This window comes from Anolis sagrei, chromosome 4, assembly GCF_037176765.1.
Source record: "Anolis sagrei isolate rAnoSag1 chromosome 4, rAnoSag1.mat, whole genome shotgun sequence".
NCBI lineage: Eukaryota > Metazoa > Chordata > Lepidosauria > Squamata > Dactyloidae > Anolis > Anolis sagrei.
The window spans coordinates 88887069-88911651 of NC_090024.1; the positions used below are offsets into that span (position 1 = coordinate 88887069).

Here is a 24583-nt window from a genome sequence, read left to right on the forward strand (position 1 = left end):
CCGAAAAACCTACAACAGCCCAGTGATTCTGGCCATGAAAGACTTTGACAATAACATGAAATACTCTTGCACAATCTCTGCCATGTGCCATTCTAAAGATATATAAACCTCACTTGCCTAGTTTCCAACAGACCTCACAACCTCTGAGAATGCTTGACACAGATGCAGGCGAAATGTCAGGTGAGAATGCTTCTAGAACATGGCCATACAGCCCGAAAAACCTACAACAAACCAGTATATCACTTGCTTAAAGCATGGTTCACTTTTGGAGAAATGACAGATGAAAAAGATAAGAAGACATAATATGCCTTATTACCAGAGCCACCAATTATATCCCCTGTACCAAGCTTAGAGAAGAGATATCATATTTCATTGCAAAGTAGTCACACACAGTTTTTGTGGGTCCCTATTTTGGTATTTTAGGATTCCCTGCATAATAGTTGCACTCTTGTTTTACAACGTTCCCTTCCACATGTCTTGCTGCCCTGCTCTGAATAGCTTTATCTATACTCAATCACTCGCCCATCCACTTGGCCATCAACCCACGTGCTCACTGCTTCACTCTCACTCATCCACCCACCCACCCACTCACTTGAAGCATCATTCCTTATAGGGGGTGGCTGAGCAAATGGATGGATGTGCAAGTAGGTATGTGCATGAGCGAGTGGATGGTTGAGAACAGCACAGAGGAGTTCACACACACTCACACCAGTCTCCTGTAAATTAAGGAAATCCTGAGAGATGCTTTGTTCCAGGATCCTCAGAGATGGCCTTACTGACAATCAGAGTGAGCCTGTCATAGATGCTGGGGGACAGTGTCACAAACATTTCATTCTCTTGGAAGACTGAAATTGGTGTGACACAGAGTTTATCTTACAATCTACCAACCACAGCTGAACACAATGTGCCCGTGGTTTAAGGAACAATCTACCCAAAAGTTGGACATGATTCACCAAGCTCTCTGTGGAGTTGTGGTCCATGTGGTCAGTTACAGTTTGGTAAATGATCAGTCTAATCAACAATTCCCTATCATGTGAGAAACAAGATGCTGTTAGACTGCAACTCCTTTTGTAATATCCCAGTGGCTGTGCTACTCAGGGTGGATGGGAAATCCAGTTCAGAAATGTTGAGAGAGTGACATATTTCTCATCCTTGCTCAAATATAATGCACCAATATCAAGCAACATCTTTTTTTGGCAAGCCAGACTTGAATATACATCTCTAACCATTTAAAAACATCAGTCTTCTATCTCCTCCATGTTTGATATTTTTTGAAGATGTTTGAAAATACACTACATCAATGTAGCACACAACATCCATGAAAAATATAAAGGATTCAGTGATAGATCTGTTGAATGTTATCTGTTATCAATATAAACTGAATATTATGGAGTCAAGTTTCCTTAAAGGTCGTTGTCTGTAACCAGATATGAATTCATACTTTCGTGTAAGTAGAGAAAGGAAAGTAATAATGTTATCAAGTGATCATACACAAACATCTAGATCTGCTGGGAGTAATTAACAAATTCTTACATCTTATTTTTATTCAGCAGACGGATGGCTAATACATAAGAAGCCGGACATGTAACAGGAAACGGATGCCAAGCCCCAAGCAATGCAAGAAACATGCCTGCCCTCTAATTGACAAGCACATATGCAGAAGCCTGAGTAACAATCTTCCTTCTAGCAAAACACAGAATAAAAATGTATACGCTCTCTCTTTTTCACTATGTAGGCCTTGGAGATTGTTTTAATTTGTAACTCTCATTGGCCTAAATGCTATTTTACATACCTTTTATTTTCCTCCACTGTCACAAGATGCCATAAAACAGTTGTATTCTTCTAGTTTAGAATAAGAAAAGAGTGAAGATTTATGATCATATACAGCCCCCTCTGATGTATGGCTCATTATATAAGCCATGCGATCGTTATGGAAGTATCAGTATTCTCCAGGAATTTTGGGCTAACATGCAAAGATGTAATGCACACCAACATGAGAAAGAGTCTGGTATGCAACAGCACCCACTGGACCATTCTAGTATTTCTATTTGGATGACTATGCCACAGCAGATTTGGAAAGGGGGGGAAAGCAAGAGAACTCACTTTTCTTTCAACATTAGCTCCTTACAGTGCAATATTAATCATGTCACCTCATTGAGTTAAGTAGGACTTACAGTTAGGTAAGGAATTATAGGACTGCCTCTTTAATTAGTACTATATCTTCAGAAACCTGACAATGGTTGCACTGACCACCAATTTTGACAGCCATTTCAAGCACATTCTTTATTTATTATTTATTTATTTATTATACTTCTGTACTACTTTTCTCACCACTGGCAGGACTCAAAGCGGTTTACAACATAGTAAATGGCAAAGTTCAATGCCTCACATAAATACATCATATAGCTTTAAAATACCATATCACTGTGGATTAAAATCATAAAACTATAAAAGATCAAACATAGATATAAACATAAAATATTTTAAACATTACACCAGTTCCGAGGGTGTCATTTAACTACTTTATTGTTGCAATCACTCCCTGAATGCTTGCTTGACTAGCCAAGTTTTGAGTTATTTTCTAAACACCAGGAGGAAGGAGGCTGATCTTATTTTGCTGGAGCGGGAGTTCCACAACCAAAGGGCCACCACTGAGAAGTCCTTGTCTCTCGTCCCCGCCAGTCACATCTTTGAGGGCGGTGGGACAGAGAGCAGGGCCTCCCCAGCTGATTTTAGTGCTCTAATTTAGTGCTCATAGAGGGAGATGCGTTCTGACAGATAAGATGTACCAGAGCCGTTTAGAGCTTTATAGGCCAAAGGCATCATTTTGAATTGTGCTTGGTAGCAGACTGGCACCCAGTGGAGCTGATGCAATGGGCAGGGGAGGGGGTGTATGTTCCCTGAACACCACTCCAGTAAGAAATCTGGTTGCCCACGTTGGACTACTTAGAGCTTCCAAACGGTCTTCAAAGGCGACCCCATGTAGAGTGCATTTCAGTAGTCTATTCAAGATGTAACCACAGCATAGACTACCATGGCCAAGTCTTCCCAAGGTATGGGCACAACTGGCGCACAAGTTTTAATTTTGCAAAAGCTCCCCTGGCCACTGCCTAAACCTGAGGTTTCAGGCTTAGCGATGAGCCCAGAAGAACTCCCAAACTTTCAAGTACAAACTCTTCACTTCCCGATCTCATTTGCTGTAGAGGATCCAAAGAATTGCTGATTTAGCTCCACATGTCCTAAACTGTGTTCCCTCATGCTTTTGAAATAGAATGAATTTTAATGACATGAAGAATGCTGATTTTTTTTCAAGTGATGACAAATATGTATTTTTGACTCTCAATAGTGAGCCAGACTTTCTGATCAAGAATTAAAACTGATATTGCATATGGTATTGCAAACTTTGACACCAATATTTGATCTACCTGTAAAATGTTTCTGAGAAATATAGAGATTACTCTTGAGACCTCATCTCAGTCAGAGGGGGGGAGGTCATCACGAATTGTGGCAAATCTTTGGGGGGGGGGAGACACCCAAAGGGGATAAGCGTTGCCATCTGGTTTCTCCTCTTTGTTTTCAAAGCAACACTGGAAGCCTCTTACAAAACCATTTGAGGCACGGAGCCCCACCAGAAGTAGATCAATATTGTGTGATGGGAGCTAGTGGGCCCTGTGCCTCAAATGCAGCTGAAGTGTCGTAGGAGGGACAATTCTGCTCATCTGATGAGGTCTATAGAGACACTGTTGCTTTCTGGTAGTTCTCAGAAATCTCTGTCAGCTTACCATTTTAGGAATTATGGGAGTTGAAGTCAAAAACACCTGGAAGATAAAAGATTGAGTACACAACCTGTTTCATTAAGAAAATTATGAAGAATATTGTGTATACAACTATCTTCCATCAATGTGTATGTGTCAGGCCTACACAACCCGCAGCCCTTCAGGTGTTTGGGACCTCTACTTCCAGAAGCCCTACCCAGGAATTCTGTGAGCTGTAGGGTCACAGATTGTGAATGTATATGAAACCTACATGAATTTTGTGTTTAGATATGGGTTTCACCTCCAAGAAATCACATTATCTCTAAACATACAAATACAGATATTCCAAAATCTTAGAAATGGAAGCATTTTGAAGAAGGGATATGGAAGCATTTTGAAGAAGGGATACTCAACCTACAATCTCCCACTGAGCTAATGGCATTCCATAGTACTATCTGCTGTGAACTCAACTGTATAGTATCTTTTTATCTAGTGTATATTGATTCCATTCACCCCCCCCCCCCTTCAAGATGGTAGTTTTCTTAGTAGAGACAACTATACAAATATGTCATCATTGTTCTCATAGTACGTCTTGAACCCTGGGATGCTCTTTGTGAAGGCCATCTACCAACAATGTGGGGGCAACTTGTGCAGAGAGTTATTTCTTTTTCTTTGTAGCTCCTTGGTGTGTTAGCAAAGGTTTGAGATGAATGACATAGGTTAATTCAATTAGCATTTCTCATGCCTATATAAATTAAAGAGTAAATTATATAAATTATGAAGCTATTTTGGTGGTGTTTATTTGGCTCCTGGTTGAGAATTAGATCACAGCTATACTTTGCTGGCATTAGCCTTGACCATCAAGATGTGAGCATCCAAATGATTTTTGACTGCAATCTTAACCATCTCCATTGTGGGACGAAGCTCCTAGGAAGTATAATCCAACAACCTCTGGATTCCCCCCACATTCCCTATTCCTGCCCTAGAGTAAAGGTATCTTATTCACATGCATTCATTCCCCATGCCATCTGAAAGAATATAATAATAATAATAATAATTTATTTATACCCTGCCACCATCTCCCTAAGGGGACTCAGGGTGGCTTACATGATGCCAAGCCCAACAAAACAGCAATACAAATATACAACATGGGAATACAGCAGTAAAATATAAAGAAAAAATAAAATTAATAAACTATAAGAAACAATAGAAAATAAGCACAACAAACAATATAAAATTGCAATAATTGAACACAAAAAAGAAAGAAAGAATGAAAGACAGAAAGAAGGAAGGAAGGAAGGAAGGAAGGAAGGAAGGAAGGAAGGAAGGAAGGAAGGAAGGAAGGAAGGAAGGAAGGAAGGGGAAGAAGAAGGAGGAGGAGGAGGAGGAAAGAAAATTCCTTGCTATTATTTTTAAGTGAATTTCTCTCACAGTCCTTCACTATGAAATCAAAATAAAGTGATATTTAAACTTTGGTAAACCTGAAAATGGAGATCAGGAAATTTAGACAAGACTCTTGAATAATGAGAAAAGAGTGGAATGAGTTCCATAGCGATAACAACATTATTGCTTAAAATCTCTCCCAGTCAAAAGCAAACTATAGCTCAAATAATAACACCAATTCCAAGTGCAGGTGAAATCAGGTAGCATGATACTCACACAAGTAACACTAACAATTACTAATTTTGCCTCTCCCAGCAGAGGTCAGTACAAGCTGTATCATGGATTGATGAGCAGTAAGATTACCATACAGGTGAAAGGATGCAACATTTAAAACAGATGAGGATATGCAAGCAGTAGAGGAATGCTGTTACAGTGTTTATAGTATCTATTATAGAGTCGTCTATCTCTTTTTTTGTTTTCCTTTCTTTTTTTTAAAAAAGTGCTCATATATTATCATTCTTTTTTGAAAGAAAACAAACCTGGATTGACATACATGTTTAGAAAATGTAGGGAATGAATACAAAGCATGTCGTATCAAACCATTCCATCTTGTCTTTCCCAACCAGATGCATTCCAGATGTGTTGGATTATAATTCCCATCACCACAACCACCATGGCTGTGATGGTGGGAACTGCTGGCTGGAGGAGATAAGAGTTGTAACATATCCCACTTGAAGGTCACCTAGCTGCCTTAACCTACTGTGTATTTATTCCATTCTTGGTTCTGCATCATCCATCATGCCAATTCCATTAAAGGAACCCACCCTCTTCAAAAGCATTTCCACTACCTTCATGCCTTCAGGTGTTTTTATCTTCTTTGTTCTTCCATGGTTTAGCAGAGTAGTCCAGAGCACGTGCCAGAGGAATGAGGCTAAAAAGCAGAAGCTGTCACCAATTGAGAAAGCTTTTCCTTTCCAAAGAGGACCCATCTGGGGAAGTTTTAGGATTGGCTTTGGTTCCTTGGAATTACTGGAAATAATGTTTAGGGCACAGAGGGTGGCCTTAATTCAGTTCAGGCTGCGCTACCTACGCCAAAGGAGACATGGATATGCTGCCGCCTGAAAGAAATACTGTCACGGCCACCAACTGGTCCTCCTTGTACGTAAAAGGGAAGCAGGGTGATGGCCCAGTGACAAGTATGAAACAGGTGTCGAGGCCCACAGATAGAGAGCATCGCTTAGGAGATAATTCACTCTGACATTCTCGAATGGGCCAGAGCTGTGAGCATCAGCCCCAGCATCTGATAGTTCCTGCTGCAACTTATCTGCTAGCTCTTTTGCAATCTTTCAAATGGGCTACTAGCTAAAAAAGGGAAAAATTTAGATGAGATGCAAGACTGGTGGCAGTGAAGTGGCTCCAACTTCAGAAGAGTGAAAATGTATTAGCTGTTTTAATTGGGAGTTGTGTCTGAGACTGGCTTGATAAAAACTCCTTTACACTCTTTTAATCTAAGTTCTGCTCTTTATTTATCCATTCTGATTTATGATTATTTCCCCTTGTACTACTGAAACTATCCTGTTCATTGCATTATTCTTCCTTTATTTGAATTTACCAATATTTTGTAAGCATATAGCTTAAATAAATTATGGCACCAGATCCCATCTAATCTTGGAAGCTAAATAGGGTTGGCTTTGCTTCTACTTGGATGAGGGACCACCAATGAATATCAGATGCTACAGGCTACATTTCAAAGAAGGAAATTCATCTATGTCTTAATCTATCCATAACAATAATAATAACAATGTTTATTTATACCTCGTTTTTTCTCTCCACAATGAGAATGCAGATTAATTGCTCTAAAATGAATTACATGAGTCTTCACAGCCATATACCGGAGGGCTAGCAGTTTGAAGCCGCAAGTTGGGTTGAGCTCCCAGCTGTCAGCTCTAGCTTCTGCCTACCTGGCAGTTCAAAATCATGTAATGCAAATAGATCAATAGGACCGTCTTGGCGGGGAGGTAAAAGGATGCCCCATGGAGACGTGTTGGTAACACGATTGGAGAAGTCTATGGACAACAGGCTCCTCGGCATGGAAAAATGGATCAAGAGCACCTCCCTATGACTGGAGTGAGCATCGCCGCCAGAAACTGGAGGTGGAAGGGGAAGGCCTTTACTGCTGTCTGTGTATTGTATGTTGTTGTGTACTGTGTTAAAAAGGCATTAAATGTTTGCCTTATATATGTAAAACTGTAATCCACTCTGAGTTCCCCCAGGGAGATAAAGCAGAATACAAAAAGTGTATTATTATTATTATTATTAGTAGTAGTAGTAGTAGTAGTAGTAGTAGCATTAGTATTATTATTAAATACAATTCAGTATAGTTAATCTGCATTCAGAATCTGGATTACATGGTGATATAAATGGGGTCTCTATTTCCTGTATTAATATCTGGGACAAAACCTCACAAGAAAAAGAAGACATTTTATCAGAAATCCTTTAAATGTTCAGCTCATTTTACACTAAGCCAAAGTTAGTCCATTATTAGTTTTGCATTCTGGAGCCTCTGCAACATGCAGACAGGCAATTTTCTTTCTTCAAATCCTCCTCCACCAAAAAAAATATGAAATATCTGATTTGTAGAAGGTTATATAGAGGGCAAATATAAACTTGGCAATTGTTATTTTAAGTAGCAGCCATCTATCTATCTTGTATCTATATATCTTGTATCTACCTATCTGTTATAATCTATTTTTCCCACCTTCTCCCCAGCCCTTGGACTCAAGGCTTACAAAAGTTAACATAGATAGACGTTACACATTCACATCATACATAAGTTAAAATATGATTAAACTACAATAGAATTAAAAACATGACTCTTAAAACAATAGCAAGTGTAAACTATTCAGCATATTATGAAAGGCCCTTTCTTTCTGAACAATCAGCCTTCAAGGGCCTGGAGAAACAAAAACATTTTCAGCTCCCAACAGAAGATTACAAGAAGGATACCAATCTAATGTATCTAGGTGTATTTCCTTTACTTCAGTTCCCCTTGTAAGGACTTTTCCCTGCACAGAGCTTTTTGCTGGACTCCTCATCCTTCTCTACAGTAGAGCTATCTATAGAGACTTGGATACTGTCTGGAATCCTAGGCCTAGCAATCCGAAACAGGCATTCTTAGAAGCTGCTTCTGCTGCTGCTTTTAGCAATATTTTTCTAAGACCAGTCCAAAGGACCAAGGAAGCCTTTGGTCTGCCTAAGCTTCACAGGAAAGAAGATTAAGGCAGTTCATAACCATTGCCTTGGAACCAGTGGCAAAAGAGATTTTCAAAGACCCCAGAAAGATGTCTACAACCAGAAAGTTCTCCTTTTGTAATGTATTGTTTAAGTTATCCTATGATATGGAGCCCCCAGTGGCACAGTGGGTTAAAGCACTGAGCTGCTGAGCCAGTTGACCAAAAAGTAGCAGGTTCAAATCCGGGGAGTGGCATGAGCTTCCGCTGTCAGCCTTAGTTTCTGCCAACCTAGCAGTTCGAAAACATGCAAATGTGCGTAGATCAATAGGTACTGCTCTGGCGGGAAGGTAACGATGCTCCATGCAGTCATGCTGGCCACATGACTGCATGGTGTCTATGGACAATGCTGGCTCTTCGGCTTAGAAATTGTGATGAGCACCACACCCCACAATCAGACACTTAATGTCAGGGGGAAAACCTTTACCTTTACCTATGATAGTCCTGGATGGAGTTAACCCTTTATTCATCTTGTTACAGTAAACTCCTTTGCTTATCTTTTCACCTTGCCATAAAGTGCCTCTGTCTGCTAAGGATCTTAATCTTAACAGAAGTTATCACATAGCCCCTGAGTTTAGCCAGACACTATAGTTTCCCCTAAGGCTGGGGCGTGCCATCACACTAGGAAAATAATTTCAGAGAGAAGAGGTGTCCTACAAGATCTCAAAACACCAGGAAGACCATGTGTAGAAAGATAGTCTGAACCTAAGCAATATAAGTCATAACCAACACTTTGAATTATGTCCAGATAGGCACTCAGTGGATCTGTAGAACTAAAGCAGCGACATATTGCCTGGTCATGATTTGGCTCCAACTCTCTGGACCAGCTGAAGATTCCCGACATTCATGAAAGGCAGCCTCTTGTACAACATGTAACAAATACAATAGATTTACTTGGAAGTAAGCCAGGTGGATCATTATGGAACCTACTAGAGAAAGCCACACCATGAATGGCTTCTTCCTGTGATGTAATACAGAACAAACAGAAGTACACAGCAGTATTTTGTGGAGGAGGACTGTGCCATCTAGAGGAAAGTTATAAAGCTGTCCCTTGAATGAAATGAATGTCTTACAGCTCTCTTATTAAGCAGCCGAGCTGGGAGATCTTTTTAAAAGGATTGCTTTTGCCCTTTAAAACAGTCCAATATGTACAAAATACACATCATGTCAGCAATCTTAAAAATAGCAATTAAGATTGCACAATCTGTTTGTGCCAAATTGGTGCTGAATGATCTGTTCAGCTTGTTTTCAGCAAGCGGATAAGGGCCAGTGTGTATCTTTCCACAAGCTTCCATTTGTCCATGGCATATCCATTTCTACTGCACCATAATGGACCAAAACACATGGCAGTACTCAGCATTCAAAATAATAATCTGGTCCTTGACCAAAGTCAAAATGAAGGCTAATTGTTCCAGTGTGCCTTCCCAGAATAAGAAAACTCCCAGCAAACTTTATTAGTGATCTAGGATTGTCTGCACGCCCCATTCTTCTATCCTAGTTATATTTCACCTGGTCATGCTCAGCATTATTTTTAAATTTTTAACTATTACATTTGGCCCAGTCATAGGTTTTTAAACGTTGTTGTGTTATTGTTGATGTTTACTTCTTTTTTCTGTTTATGAGTTTTATTTTATTGTTTTGTATTACTGTTATTGTTGTTTTTGCTGAAGTATTGTGGGCTCGGCCTCATGTAAGCTGCTCCAAGTCCCTTGGGGAGATGGTAGCGGGGTACAAATAAATTATTATTATTACTATTATTATTATTAAGTGTGGTAGATTTCCATAATTGATTGATTTATTGTTTTGCAACACTGAATCCAGAATGACTTCAAAACCAAATTGGATTAATAAAACATATGCTTTACTTTTGCAAATAAAAATAAAACCATTTTCAGTCTAGGATGGTGAACGTCTTTCATCCAGAAAACCAAGATTAAGGCTGGATCTACAATGTCCTGTATCTCAGAATCAGATCCCAGATTATCTGCTTTGAACTGGATTATATGAATTTACACTGCCAGGTAATCTGGGATAAGTAGATCATTTGGATCAGATCCTGGGATATAGGGCAGAGTAGATCCAGCCTCAGTTTTGGGCCCCTTCAACACTGCCATATAAATACTTAAAATTATTCAGAGCTATATTATGAATATTTACAGCTTTGCTTGCCTTTTTTCTTTAGATGACAAACCTCCTTCTACACTGCCATGTAATCCAGATTGTCAACGCAAATAATCCACATTATCTTCTTTGAACTGGATTATATTAGTCTATACTGTCATATAATCTGGTTCATATCAGATAATCTGGATTGTATATCGCAGTGTAGAAGGGGCCTAATCTAAACTCTGCTTCCAAGTGCATTGCTGTTGTGTAAAATGACTGAGGTGTTAGAAATTTGAGACAGAAGAAAATTCATCTGGATGTCAAAATTCTTATTTTGAGGGGCAATACTTTCATTTAGTTATCTGTATCGATTTCTCACACAAAAGAGTGAAACCAAGGCCACACCTACCAGTGCCAGATAAAATCCAGATTATCTGCTGTCCTTCTGGCAGTGGGCTAAAACATTTTTATTCAAACAGTCATTTAAAGATGAAGGTGTTTAAGAGTTAGTCAGGGAGTGCTATGGTTTTTAACATTGAATATGTTTTTATGGTTTTTAACTGAACATTTTTGATGCTGTTTGTGTTTAATTATGTCTTAATGTTTGTATATTTGTATAGTTTAAATTGGATACCAATGCTTTGGTGTCAAGCTACTTTGAGTCCCCTTTGGGGAGATAAAGCGGGGTATAAACAAACAAACAAATAAATAATTGAACTAGATTTCATAAGTCTACACTGACATATAATTCAGCTCAAAGCAGATATTCTAGATTTTATCTGGCAGTGTAGAAGGGCCCCAAAAATGCCAGGTTATGGTCCCTTCCACACAGCTGAATAAATCCCACATTATCTGGAATATATGGCAGTGTGGACTCAGATCATTCAGTTCAAAGCAGATATTGTGGAATTTTCTGTCTTGATATTCTGGGTTATATGGCTGTGTGGAAGTACCCTAGGTTATCTGAGGTCCTTTCCACATAGCCCTATATCCCAGAATATCAAGACAGAAAATCCCATATTATCTGAGTGTGGACTCAGATAACCCAGATCAAAGCAAATATTGTGGGATTTTCTGCCTTGATATTCTGGGATATAGGGCTGTGTGGAAGGGCCCTGAGTCCACACTGCCATATATTCTTGTTCTTAAAGCTGTCTACTCTAGAGGAGAGGTGCTGTAGGCAGGCACGCACACACTTTCTCTCCTGGGCCTGCACCACACCAGCAATCACACACTCTTTCCAAGGCATTTTAAGGAGGTTTCCCACTTCTAGGTAAGGAAGAAGGATGACCTCCTGGAAGAGGAGAGGTAACTGGTAGTAGTTTTCAGAGAACGGGGATTTTCATTTTGTTTGCTGGAGGATTAATAAAAAAGATTAAACTGTGATGCTGAAAAGCAGAGGAGGAGTGGAGATCAGCTCCCGCTTGCTTTCGTGTCGGGCGGGTTTTTGTACTGGAAGGGCCCTTACCATTATGGGCTCCCGAAGTATTGAAGGTACCAAAGGTACCAAAGGACATGGAGGAAATGAAAGAAATTAATTCCGTAAACAAGTCTAGTCTCCAGGACTCTCTTACTTCTTCAAGTAACCTCACAATTCTATGTATAGAAACAGAGGATGTATTTCAAATCTACAGACAAAATAGCGTAGTTCACAATGTCTGAGGACAACTGGCTTACTTATAGGGCACACGGCAAGCCAAATAGTCCTTACGGAAATATCATCCAATAAACTCCCGCCTACCCAATACACACACACACACACCACTGGAGTGTTCGTGAACAGTCGTGGCATAGCATCTGGGCTATTCACAATCCATAGATAGCTTATCAACAATAAAATCAACACACAAGGTAATTGGCATCTGAAAGCATACTTTACAATGTATGCTTCTTGTTAAGATACAGAGAAACATATAAATGACAACATGACATAACCACCACATACCTCTTCATCAGATTTGAATTTCTGCACTGTTTCCAAGTTATGGAAGAAACCTAGTCGGTCTTCCCTGCTATTGTAGTACCGTGTGCTGATTTCTTCCAGCCGGTTAAGCTTAAAGAATTTGGAATGGCATCCCACTACGTGTTTATTCATCGAGGATCCACAAATCATTGAATAGGCATGTTCCCCAATTTCCCTTGATTGTTGTCTGCATAAAAAAAAGAAATAAAGAAATTGTAAATGTTGCTATAAAGGTACATTTAGTATTCAGAAAAAGCAAGGAATGATCAGTAGCCAGAGACACATTTTAGCTACATTTTTTTTATTCCACTCCAGTAAGATATACAGGCAATCCCCAAGTTACGAACAAGATAGGGCCTGTAGGTTTGTTCTTAAGTTGCATTTATTTGTAAGTTGGAACAGGTACATTTTTAAAGTGTAACTCTAGGCATATATGTGTATGTGCTTTGGGTAGCATAGGGGTTAACACTCCTGTGGTATTTGTTTTGCTGTCTGTGCTCTTTCCTGTCCCAGTGATAATTAGATTTTGAACAATGTTGTGGAAACAAGGATAAATAAAGCTTCAGTGGAAACACCTTTTCCCTCATGATAACTCCTCCAGCAGTGAATTTCCCTTCTGAGGGATAGATTTGTCTCACTTTCTGCTGACTCACCCCTGTTCTTAACTTTGAGTAGTTTGTAAGTCGGATGTCTGTAACTCAGTGGCTGCCTGTATACTATATATAACCATGAAATGAACTTCATTACTTACTTGTTCCCTAAACAACTGATACACATTACCTGAAAGGTAATTTGATACATAATAAATAAATAAATAAAACTTTATTTTATAACTCGCCACCATCTTCTATAGGGGCTCAGGCAGCTTACAACATAGCACACCAGGATGCCATACACTAAATACATAATGTTGTTGTTCATTCGTTCAGTCGTCTCCGACTCTTTGTGACCTCACGGACCAGCCCACGCCAGAGCTCCCTGTCAGCCATCACCACCCCCAGCTCCTTCAAGGTCAGTCCAGTCACTTCAAGGATGCCATCCATCCATCTTGCCCTTGGTCGGCCCCTCTTCCTTTTACCTTCTACTTTCCCCAGCATAATTGTCTTCTCTAGGCTTTGCTGTCTCCTCATGATGTGGCCAAAGTACTTCAACTTTGTCTCTAGTATCCTTCCCTCCAGTGAGCAGCAGGGCTTTATTTCCTGGAGGATGGAATGGCTGGATCTTCTCGCAGTCCAAGGCACTCTCAGAACTTTCCTCCAACACCACAGCTCAAAAGCATCTATCTTCCTTTGCTCAGCCTTCCCTAAGTCCAGCTCTCACATCCGTAGGTTACTACAGGGAATACCATGGCTTTGACTAGGCGGATCTTTGTTGCCAGTGTGATGTCTCTGCTCTTTACTATACATAATACATAATACATAAAATAAAATGTTTCAGCATTAAAACAACAACATTACATAAACCAGGTATATAAATTGGATTAAAAAACCTCTATTTAAGTAGAATCAGGAGTGTTCCTTAATTGGCGCTCGGCTACAGGCCCTGCCAGGTCTAGGCTTGGAGTAAGGAGCTCTGCTTACTTGGCGCTTGGCTGTAGGCCCTGCCAGGCCTGGGTGCATGGGCCAGGAAGCCTGTACTCTTAGGCCCGAAGTGCCCAGGCCTATGGTGCAGGCCTTGGGCCTACGCACTCGGACCTGGCAGAGCTTGCAGCCAAATGCCAAGTAAAGAGCGCTCCTTACTTGGCATTCAGCTGCAGGCTCTACCAGCCCCAGGCGTGTAGGCCAGGAAGTCTGTACCCGTAGGGCCAAAGTGCCCAGGCCTATGAGTGCAGGCTTTGGGCCTAGGCACCAAGGCCTGGCAGGGCCTGCAACCAAATGCCCAGTAAGGAGTGCTCCTTACTCAGTACTCGGCTGCAGCCCCTGCCAGGCCTGGGTGCATAGGCCAGGAAGCCTGCACCCGTAGGCCCAAAGCGCCCGGGTCTATAGGTGAAGCACCCCCGCCCCGCCCTCAGCCCAATAATGAAAATGAAAATAAATATCTGACCTCCCAATAATAATAATAATAATAATAATAATAATAATAATAAAACTTTATTTATACCCTGCCGCCATCTCCCCAAGGGACTCGGAGCGGCTTACATGAGGCCAAGCCCAACAACACATCAATAAAACAAGAAAGCAATAAACAAAAACAATACAATACAATATAGTTAATATAAATCACATATAAACAAGAAACGGTAATACACAAGGATTTCAGGGAAATGGGCCTGAAATTCACACGAAAATGGATCAGGGCCCCTATTGAAAGCCGGGACACGAAATGGATGAAGGTAAGACCCGAATGCACATGACTACTGTCTAGAAATTATCAAAGGCCTGCTAAAAAAAAAACCAAGCTGATGTTCTAAATAATTTTGAGCATGAACTCAAGCTTGTGTACCTTGAACTCTCAGCAGGCAAGGACGTGGCTCAGAGTGATGGGCCCCTTCTACACTGCCATATAATCCGGATTATCTGGTTTGAATTGGATTATATGAGTCTGCACTGCCGTATAATCCAGGTTATCTGGTTTGAATTGGATTGTATGAGTCCGCACTGCCATATAATCCAGATTATCTGCTTTGAATTGGATTGTATGAGTCCGCACTGCCATATAATCCAGATTATCTGCTTTGAATTGGATTGTATGCGTCCGCACTGCCATATAATCCAGGTTATCTGCTTTGAATTGGATTGTATGAGTCCGCACTGCCATATAATCCAGATTATCTGCTTTGAATTGGATTGTATGAGTCCGCACTGCCATATAATCCAGGTTATCTACTTTGAATTGGATTATATGAGTCCGCACAGCCATATAATCCAGATTATCTGCTTTGAATTCGATTACATGAGTCCGCACTGCCATATAATCCAGATTATCTGCTTTGAATTGAATTGTATGAGTCCACACTGTCATATAATCCAGATTATCTGCTTTGAATTAGATTGTATGAATCTGCACTACCATATAATCCAGATTATCTGCTTTGAATTGGATTACATGAGTCCGCACTGCCATATAATCCAGATTATCTGCTTTGAATTGGATTATATGAGTCCACACTGTCATATAATCCAGATTATCTGTTTTTACTTGGATTGTACGAATCTGTACTACCATATAATACAGATTATCTGCATTGAATTGGATTACATGAGTCCGCATTGTCATATAATCCAGATTATTTGCTTTGAATTGGATTGTATGAGTCCGCACTGTCATATAATCCACTTTGAATTGGATTGTATGAGTCCGCACTGCCATAAAATCCAGATTATCTGTTTTGAATTGGATTGTGTGAGTCCGCACTGCCATATAACCCAGTTCAAAGCAGATAATCTGGATTTTGTACGGCAGTGTGGAAGGGTCCATGGAATCATGGGATTTGTCATTTTAGTGAGGAGCCCTTGTAAAACTACAACTCCTCTGGTCCCATAGCATTGAGCCCTGGCAGTTCCAGTAGCCCACTCATACTACAGTGCAGACGCACCACGAGTGTTTATTCGGATCCACGTTTGCCTTGATATTATTATTATTATTATTATTATTATTATTATTATTATTATATTTATAGCCCCTTGGGGCAAAGCAGAGAGGAGTGAGCACCTGGGAAAAAGGAAAACACTGAGATCCAGCGAAATTAAACCGGAAAGGGGGTGAAAGTCCATATCCAACAACCTTCAGAGCGTTTAGGAAAGCAGGAAACTACAACTCCCGAGAGCCTGCTTGTTTAATGCGATGAACAGGAAGAGGAAGAGGAGGCGTGGATTGTTTTTTCCCGCCCGGGCATGTTTACAACTGATCTACGCCCCTTGGAAAGAATACTTTGAGGCATTAATTAGTGTTAATTGAAATGGAGATGCAGGAAAAAGACGAGGCTTCAGTTTGCTGCCCGGTTTGCTCGTCGGCGCTGCCAGCTGCGTCCATTAATGCACATCTGGACAGATGTTTGCAGCAGATGAGTGCATCGGGGTTACAACAGCAACCTTGCAACAAGAAAATGCGCCTCTCCGCAGAGGGCAGCCGGGGAGAAGAGGAGCCAAGAAGCGGTTCATCGCAGGTCTTCTCCCTTTTCCGCAAAGGGCGCCACTCCGGAGTTAAAATGGAAGAGAAGCCGGATGGAGGTGTGGAAGAAGCCAAGATCCCGGCGCCTGAGCTGAAAGGAGAAAGCCTGGCCCAGAAGTTGGAAGGGAAGCCCTTGGCGGACAAGCTGCGGCCCAACTCCTTGGAGGAGTACATGGGGCAGCACCAAGCCTTGGGCGAGAAGACTCTCCTGCGGTCCCTTTTGGAAGCCCACGAAGTCCCCTCCCTGATCCTTTGGGGGCCCCCGGGCTGCGGCAAGGTGAGTCCACTCCCAGGGCTTCCTAAATGATGCTCCCAGCAACTGTTTCGCTTTTTCATCCCACCCTTCCGCACTGGGTAATCTGTACCGCTCTGAGTCCGCTTTAGCTACCAAGGCAACCTCCTGGGATGTGAACGTTCCATTTGAACCACTTGCTTAGAGGAGGTCAGGCTGAGAATTCTAAGGCCCCATCCATACTGTCACATAACGCTATGGGCCCTTCCAGACAGGATCTGATCACAGGTTTTTGGCTTTAAACTGGATTATATATGAGTTCACACTGCCAGATCATCTGGGATAAACAGAAAACATGGGATTTACGGCCTGTCGCATAACACTATGGACCCTTCCAGGCAGGTCCTATATCCCAGGATCTGATTCCAGTTTTTCTGCTTTAAACTGGATTATATGAGTCCACACTGCCAGATTATCTGGGTGAAACAGAAAACCTGAGATCCGATCCTGGGATATAGGGCCTGTCACATAGCACTATGGACCCTTGCAGGCAGGCCCTATATCCCAGGAACTGATCCCAGGTTTTCTGCTTTAAACTGGATTATATATGAATCCACACTGCCAGATAATCTGGGATAAACAGAAAACCTGGGATCAGATCCTGGGATATAGGGCCTCTCACATAATACTATGGACCCTTCCAGACAGGCTCTATATCCCAGGATCTGATCTCAGGTTCTCTGCTTTAAACTGGATTATATGAATCCACACTGACAGATAATCTGAGATAAACAGAAAACTTTGGATCAGATCCTGGGATATAGGGCCTGTCTGGAAGGGCCCTGTGTGACACAGTTTTTGTTCCTGGGTTATAAATGTCATTGATGTATTGTTATATTGATGTAGTTGATGTAGTTGCCTTAGTTACTGTTTTAAATGCTAATGTTGTGCACTTTGTATATTGACCTGGCTGTAAACCGCACTGAGTCGCCTAGGGGGGGGGGGGGGGCGCTGAGAGAGTGCGGTATACAAATAAAGTAAATAAATAAATAAATAAATAAATAAATTTCCTAATTGGTTCTATTATCAAAACATGGGAAAACTTTATTAAACTGCAAAAAGTTTTGGTTTTGCGGGACATCCTGCAGCAAATTTTGTGGTAGTTTTTCAATGAGTATCTCATCCAGTCTCAAGCTATTCAAAGTAGTTTGTGACCACAAAAACAAAGTTTCTGGAGCATAATAAGGACAAACAGGATGTAATACTTTCAACCCGGGAACAGAACATTTCTTTCCAATTTTGTTACATAGTGTAACACCAGTTCAGTGCTATCGGATGAACATACACTGGGCCCTTCCAGACAGGCCCTATATCCCAGGATTGGATTGCAGGTTTTCTATTTATTCCAGATTATCTGACATGGGGACTCATGTAATCTAGTTTAATGCAGAAAACCTGGGATCAGATCCTGGGATATAAGGCCTGTCTGGAAGGACCCACTGACTTCATTATACGGTCCTGTAGGTGTGACCCAAGCACACTTTCCTAAATTGCAAATCCAAGGAGTCCATAGGATATTATCATGGCAATTTTGGTGTAATCATAGTGATGTGATTGTGTAGAAAGTATTTAATGGGCTTCATGGAATCATAGAGTTGCAAGCGACTCCACAGGTCGTCAAGCCCAACCTTCTGCCATGCAAAAACACAATCAAAGCATTCCCTGATGGCCATTCAGCCTCCAAAAAAGGAGCCTCCACCACAGTCCAGGGTAGAGAGTTCCACTGCTGAACAGCTCTCACAGTTAGGAAGTTCTTTCTGATGTTCAGGTGGAATCTCCTTTCTTGTAGTTTGAAGCCATTGTTCCAGGTCCTAGTCTCCAGGGCAGCTCCCTCCTCCCTATGACTCTCCCTCACATATTTATACATGTCTCCTCTCAGCCTTCTCTTCTCCAGGCTAAACATGCCCAGCTCTTTATGCCACTCCTCATAGGGCTTGTTCTTCAGACCATTGATCATTTTAGTTGCCCTCCACTGGACACATTCCAGCTTGTCAACATCTCCCTTCAATTGCAGTGCCCAGAATTGGACACAGTATTCCAGGTGTGATCTGACCAAGGCAAAATAGAGGGGCATGACTTCCCTGGATCTAGACACTACATTATTTATGCAGGAGGAGGAATCTCTTTCTGCACTTGGAATCCATTGCTCTGTGTCCTAGTCTCCAGAGCAGCAGAAAAACAAGCTTGGCCCCCTTTCTCAATGCCCCCTCTCAGCTTTTTCTTCTCCAAGGTAAACATGCCCAGCTCCTTCAGCCATTGCTTGGCTTCCAGACCTGCGATCATTCGCCCTCCACTGGACATTATTATTATTATTATTATTATTATTATTATTATTAAACTTTATTTGTACCCCGCTAGCATCTCCCGAAGGACTCGATGCGGCTTACAAAGGCCAAGGCCTCAATACACAACATAACAATACACCTAAAGCAAATCAAAACAATTAAAGCAGTATTAACAAAACAACAAGCAATAACCAATACATCGAAACACGATAAAACTGGGCCAGGCCGGAGTAAAGGGTACAGGATTAAAAGTGCTGATGTGACAGGTGATATGTAAGGATTATAGGATAACTGCAGTGTGCAGTGTGCGGCGATCTTAATTCTAATAAGGTGCTTCTGGGACTTGGTATTGGAGATTTCCTAATCAGGAAAGGCACATCGGACATGGTCCAACTTATTAATGCCCTTCTGGATCCAGTGTTCCAGATGAAGTCTGACCAAAGAGACTTCCCTTGATAGACACTACACTTCTATTGATGCAACTGAGAATTACATTGGCCTTTTGGGCTGCCATATCACTCAGTTGACCCATATTAAAATTGTGGGCTACTAAGGGCCCTTCCGGACAAGCCCTATATCCCAGGATCTGCTTTAAACTGGATGATATGATTCCCCACTGCCAGATAATCTGGGATAAACAGAAAACCTGGGATCAGATCCTGGTATATAGGGTCTGTCTGGAACGGCTCAAGGACTTCAAGCATCCCAGTTAACTGAAATTTCTGCAACATACAGCAACATTTGACTTATGCTCCACTAAAGTATCCGCAGGATGATCCAGGCCTATGCTGAAATCATTTAGACCAGGGGTCTTCAAACTTTTTAAACAGAGGGCCAGGTCACAGTCCCTCAAAATGTTGGAGGGCCGGGTTATAATTTGGAAAAAAAACATGAATGAATTCCTATGCACACTACACATATCTTATTTGTAGTGCAAAAAACACTTTAAAACAATACAATAATTAAAATGAAGAACAATTTAAATAAATATAAACTTATTCGTATTTCAATGGGAAGTGTGGGCCTGCTTTTGGTTGATGAGATAGGATTGTTGTTGTTGTGGTGGTGGTGGTGTGCTTTCAAGTCGTTTCAGACTTTGGATGACCCTGAGTGAGGGCTAGGTAAATGACCTTGGAGGGCCGTATCCGGCCCTCGGGCCTTAGTTTGAGGACTCCTGATTTAGACACCCTTTTAAATCTGCTGCCAGAGACCAGTGCATAAGGGAGCAATGTTTTGAAAAGGCAGGGAAAGAGATTTGACTGGAAAGATTAGGAAGAACTTACTACAGAGTGGCATAGGCTATCTCAGAGTGTGGTGGAGTCTCTTTCTCGGAGGCTTTTCTGTAGAAGCTGTCTATTATGAGTGCTTTGATTGTGCCTTCTTGCATGGCAGGGGGTTGGACTGGATTCTATATCAGGAGTAAGCAATACACTGTTCCCTCTCCTGTCCACCATCTCAACCTGACCAAGATTAATCCTTTTGGGATCCAAACATTTCCTGTCTTTCCATCACTTCCGTGGCGCAGTGGGTTAAACCCCTGTGCCAGCAGGACTTGAAGACCAACAGATCACAGGTTCAAATCTGGGGAGAGGCGGATGAGCGCCCTCTATCAGCTCCAGCTCCTCATGCGGGGACATGAGAGAAGCCTCCCACAAGGAAGATAAAAATATCAAATCATCTGGGCGTCCCCTGGGCAACGTCCTTGCAGACGGCCAATTCTTTCACACCAGAAGCGACGACAAAAAAAAAATCACTTCCTGCCTCCAAAAGAGAAGAGGAAGGGGAGGAAAGGGCAGAGAGTGGACTTGGGGAGAACCCCCTCCCTCCTGGCTGACCCACCCCGCTTCGGTCCACCATACGGCCCCAAGTTAGAAAGTTTGCCCATGACTTCTCCAACCTATAATTCTCTTCCATTTTCCCACAAGGCCTGCTAGCATTGAAGTTTTCTGGGCTTCAATTTTTATTTCTTAGATTTCCATTTTAATAATAATAATAATAATAATAATAATAATTGGAGGATCATCATGTACCAATACAACAACCAGCATAGTGATCTTGTTTGCTGTGTAATCATCTTGTTGTGTTTTAAAAAATAATACTTTATATTTTTATCCTGTCCTATCTCCCTGAAGGGACTTGGGGCAATTTAGGGTTTGTTTGTTTTTTTGCGGGATATCCCGCAGCACATTTTGCAATAGTTTTTCAATGAATATAGCACATAGTCTCAAGCAATTCAATGTAGTTTGTGACAGCCAAACTAAAAGATGTGTTTCGTATACTCACCGCGACGGTGATGGCCTGTATTAATTATGTGTTTATTAGTCGCATTTATATTCTAACATTTCTTCAATGAACTCAAGTCTGATGAGAACTGAAGACCAAAATTGCTGTATTTCATTGCACACTTCCTTCCCCTCCTATTTTACATGAAAAATGGAGGGGGTTGCGACTATTATGTGATGACGACTATTATGTGATAAAGTATGGTATTATAGACTGATGTTCTTTTTATTTAGAGCAAAAAAATTCTTTTTGTACCTCTTTATGAAACCTTATTTTAGCAGCTAGCATCCTCTTCATCCTATGTGTTTGCTCCAATTCCTCCTTTGAACAGTATCTCTAGAAAATGGAATAATAAGTAAACTGAAGTCAAGCTGCTTTTTCCTACCCTCTCCCTGGGGCAAGTGCAACCATTGTGCTGGACTAGATTTGATTCCTAGTCCAGCAATCCAAATACCAATGAGGTTTCATGCAGAAGTACAAAATAATTTAATTTAATTCTTAATACAAAGAGCGTCAGACTGGGAAGGCATCATATAGTTTTGATCCCTAGTCAAATTTATAAGCATATGAAGTTTGAGTTCCCAAACATTACATATGAGTAAATTTTAAAGCCAACCATCTTTTGGGGACATAACAAAGATCTCTGGTGTTGCTGTGAGTTTTCCAGGCTGTATGGCCATGTTCCAGAAACATTATCTCCTGACGTGTCACCTGCATCTATGGCAGGCATCTTCAGAGCTTGTGAGGTCTGTTGGAAACAAGGCAAGTGGGGTTTATATCTCTGTGGAATGTCCAGGGTGGAGAAAGAACTCTTGTCTGTTGGAAGGAAGTGTGAATATTGTCATTGGACAGCTTGATTAGCATTGATTTAGCCTTGCAGCTTCAAAGCTTGGTTGCTTCCTGCCTGGGGGAATCCTTTGTTGGGAGGTGTTCTCTGGCCCTGATTGATTCCTGTCTGGAATTCCCCTGTTTTCTGATTGTTGCTCTTTATTTACTGTCTTAATTTAGAAGAACAATCAAATGCTGGTAGCCAGATTGTTTTTATTTTCATGGTTTCCTCCTTTCTCTTAAAATTATCCACATGCTTGTGGATTTCAATGGCTTCTCTGTGTACTTAAGACATGGTGATTGTTAGAGTGATCCAGTATTGCTGTATTCTCAAATAATATGCTATGTCCAGGCTGGTTCATCAGGTGCTCTGCAATGGCAGACTTCTCTGGTTGAAGTAGTCCGCAGTTCATGGAGTTGTGTTTGGGCAATGCTGCATTTAGTAGTCCCTTTGTAGACTTGTCTCCAGCTGCATGGTATATGGTAGACTCCTGCAGAGGTGAGAGGATGCCTCTTGTCCTTTGCTGAATGTAGCATTTGTTGGATTTTTGTAGCAAGTCTGCAGATAGTTTGTTGGTTGTGTTTCTTCATCGGCTTCCCTATGCAGGCAATGGTTCCCTTGATGTATGGCAAGAATACTTTTCCTCTGGGTGGATCTTTGTATTTACTCTCGTGGCTTGTTCTTGGTCTTGCAGCTCTTCTGATGTCTGTGATGGAGTATCCAGTTTAGAGCCCAGTTTAGGTGGTTCCATTCACCTTGGAGGAGGTGGGGTTCACAGATTCTTTTTGCATGGTCTGCCAGGGCTTTAATTGTGCTTCTTTTTGACCTGATAGTTTATTTTAATTCTTAATACAAAGAACATCAGACTGGGAAGGCATCATACAGTTTGGATCCCTAGTCCAGTTTATAAGCATATGGAGTTCCCAAACATGTTACATCTGAGTAAATCTTAAAGTCAACCAATAGTTTCCTTACGATCCCTTGTGTCTTAATTTATTATTATTTATTTATTTACAGCTTTTATATTCCGCCCTTCTCACCCCGCAGGGGACTCAGGGCAGATTACAGTGTACACATATATGGCAAACATTCAATGTCAATTTTGACATACAACATATACAGACATAGACAGAGGCTATTTAACTTTTTCTGGCCGCCCGGGGAGCTGTCGCTTTCATCGTCCATCTGCGACACTGATGTACTTCCGCATTCCCCGCATGCTTTTTGCTGAAGTCTTTTTTTATGGCCTCATAAATTAGTTAATTTAGCCTCCCCACACTTTAAGGTGGTACCTTATTTTCCTACTTGACAGGTGCAACTGTCTTTCGGGTTGCAAAGGTCGACAACGGGCTACACAGTTGGTTGGAAACCCACTCCAACCCAGGCTGGCTTCGAACTCATGACCTTTTGGTCAGAGTGATCTTAATGCAGCTGACACTCAGTCAGCTGCGCCACAATCCCGGTGCCTTAAGTAAATAGACCCTTGCTATTTACATGAAGGTAGATTTATTTTCTCAAGTGCTTCTTTGTGGGAAAAGCTGGAAGTCTGAATCCCTTCTAGGTCCATCTTCTACCAGTCCTTCCCTACACAAACTCTTACTTCTGTAACAGCCCTAGCCCCCATCTATTCTGAAACTTTTACAATTTCCTTGGATCTTTTCACAAAGTGGTTAAATTACTCTTTCGTTCACTGGCTGAAGCCTGACTCATAGTTACTGGAACATGACACAGAGTGACATTATTATACTAAGCATATGATGATACACAGTCGGCACTCAACATATTAACCATGGATTAAAGATGCAATTTTATACAGCCTTGACTGAGAATAGGCTAATGGAATTGAACTGTCAGGGATATTTAGGATTATTCTCTAAGTAGCGTAACATCATGAGTTTGTGTGTGTGAATGTGAGATACATGAGTTCCAAACCCAATGAACGCACTTACTGGCTTCTGAGTGATGCAAAATACATTCCTTTTCCCTCACAGTCATACCAGCACATGCCATTCTTTGACTTGCATAATAGCCAGACCTAAAGTAGAGGGTCATACCATGTGCTTTGGGATCTAACTAGTGTGCTGTACATTCATGACTTCATGTGTAGTTTATTTTTCATGTGGCACCATGGCATTTCATTGTTGTGTCTGTGCTGAATTATGATGTCTCAGTCACATCATTTCTTTTCTAAACTCTGTGTCTAAAGGTTTTCCTGTATTGGATGAAATAATCTATCATTACAGATGCATTTGGGGGATTAAATTTCAGAACAGTAATTGAATTGGCA

General features: G+C 41.2%; 2 protein-coding genes across 2 annotated transcripts in view; one reads left to right on the plus strand and one right to left on the minus strand.

Annotated features, from left to right (window-relative positions):
- The window catches only part of MYLK4 (myosin light chain kinase family member 4), a 126268-nt gene that overhangs the window by 80910 nt on the left and 20775 nt on the right, over positions 1-24583 (minus strand). The window contains exon 2 of the mRNA XM_067467520.1: positions 12480-12684. Within this exon, the coding sequence (XP_067323621.1) occupies positions 12480-12684 (205 nt within the window). The remainder of the gene's footprint in view (positions 1-12479; positions 12685-24583) is intronic.
- The window catches only part of WRNIP1 (WRN helicase interacting protein 1), a 61633-nt gene continuing 53275 nt past the window's right edge, over positions 16226-24583 (plus strand). The window contains exon 1 of the mRNA XM_060774737.2: positions 16226-16884. Coding sequence (XP_060630720.2) covers positions 16396-16884 — 489 coding nt within the window. The 5' untranslated portion in view covers positions 16226-16395. The remainder of the gene's footprint in view (positions 16885-24583) is intronic.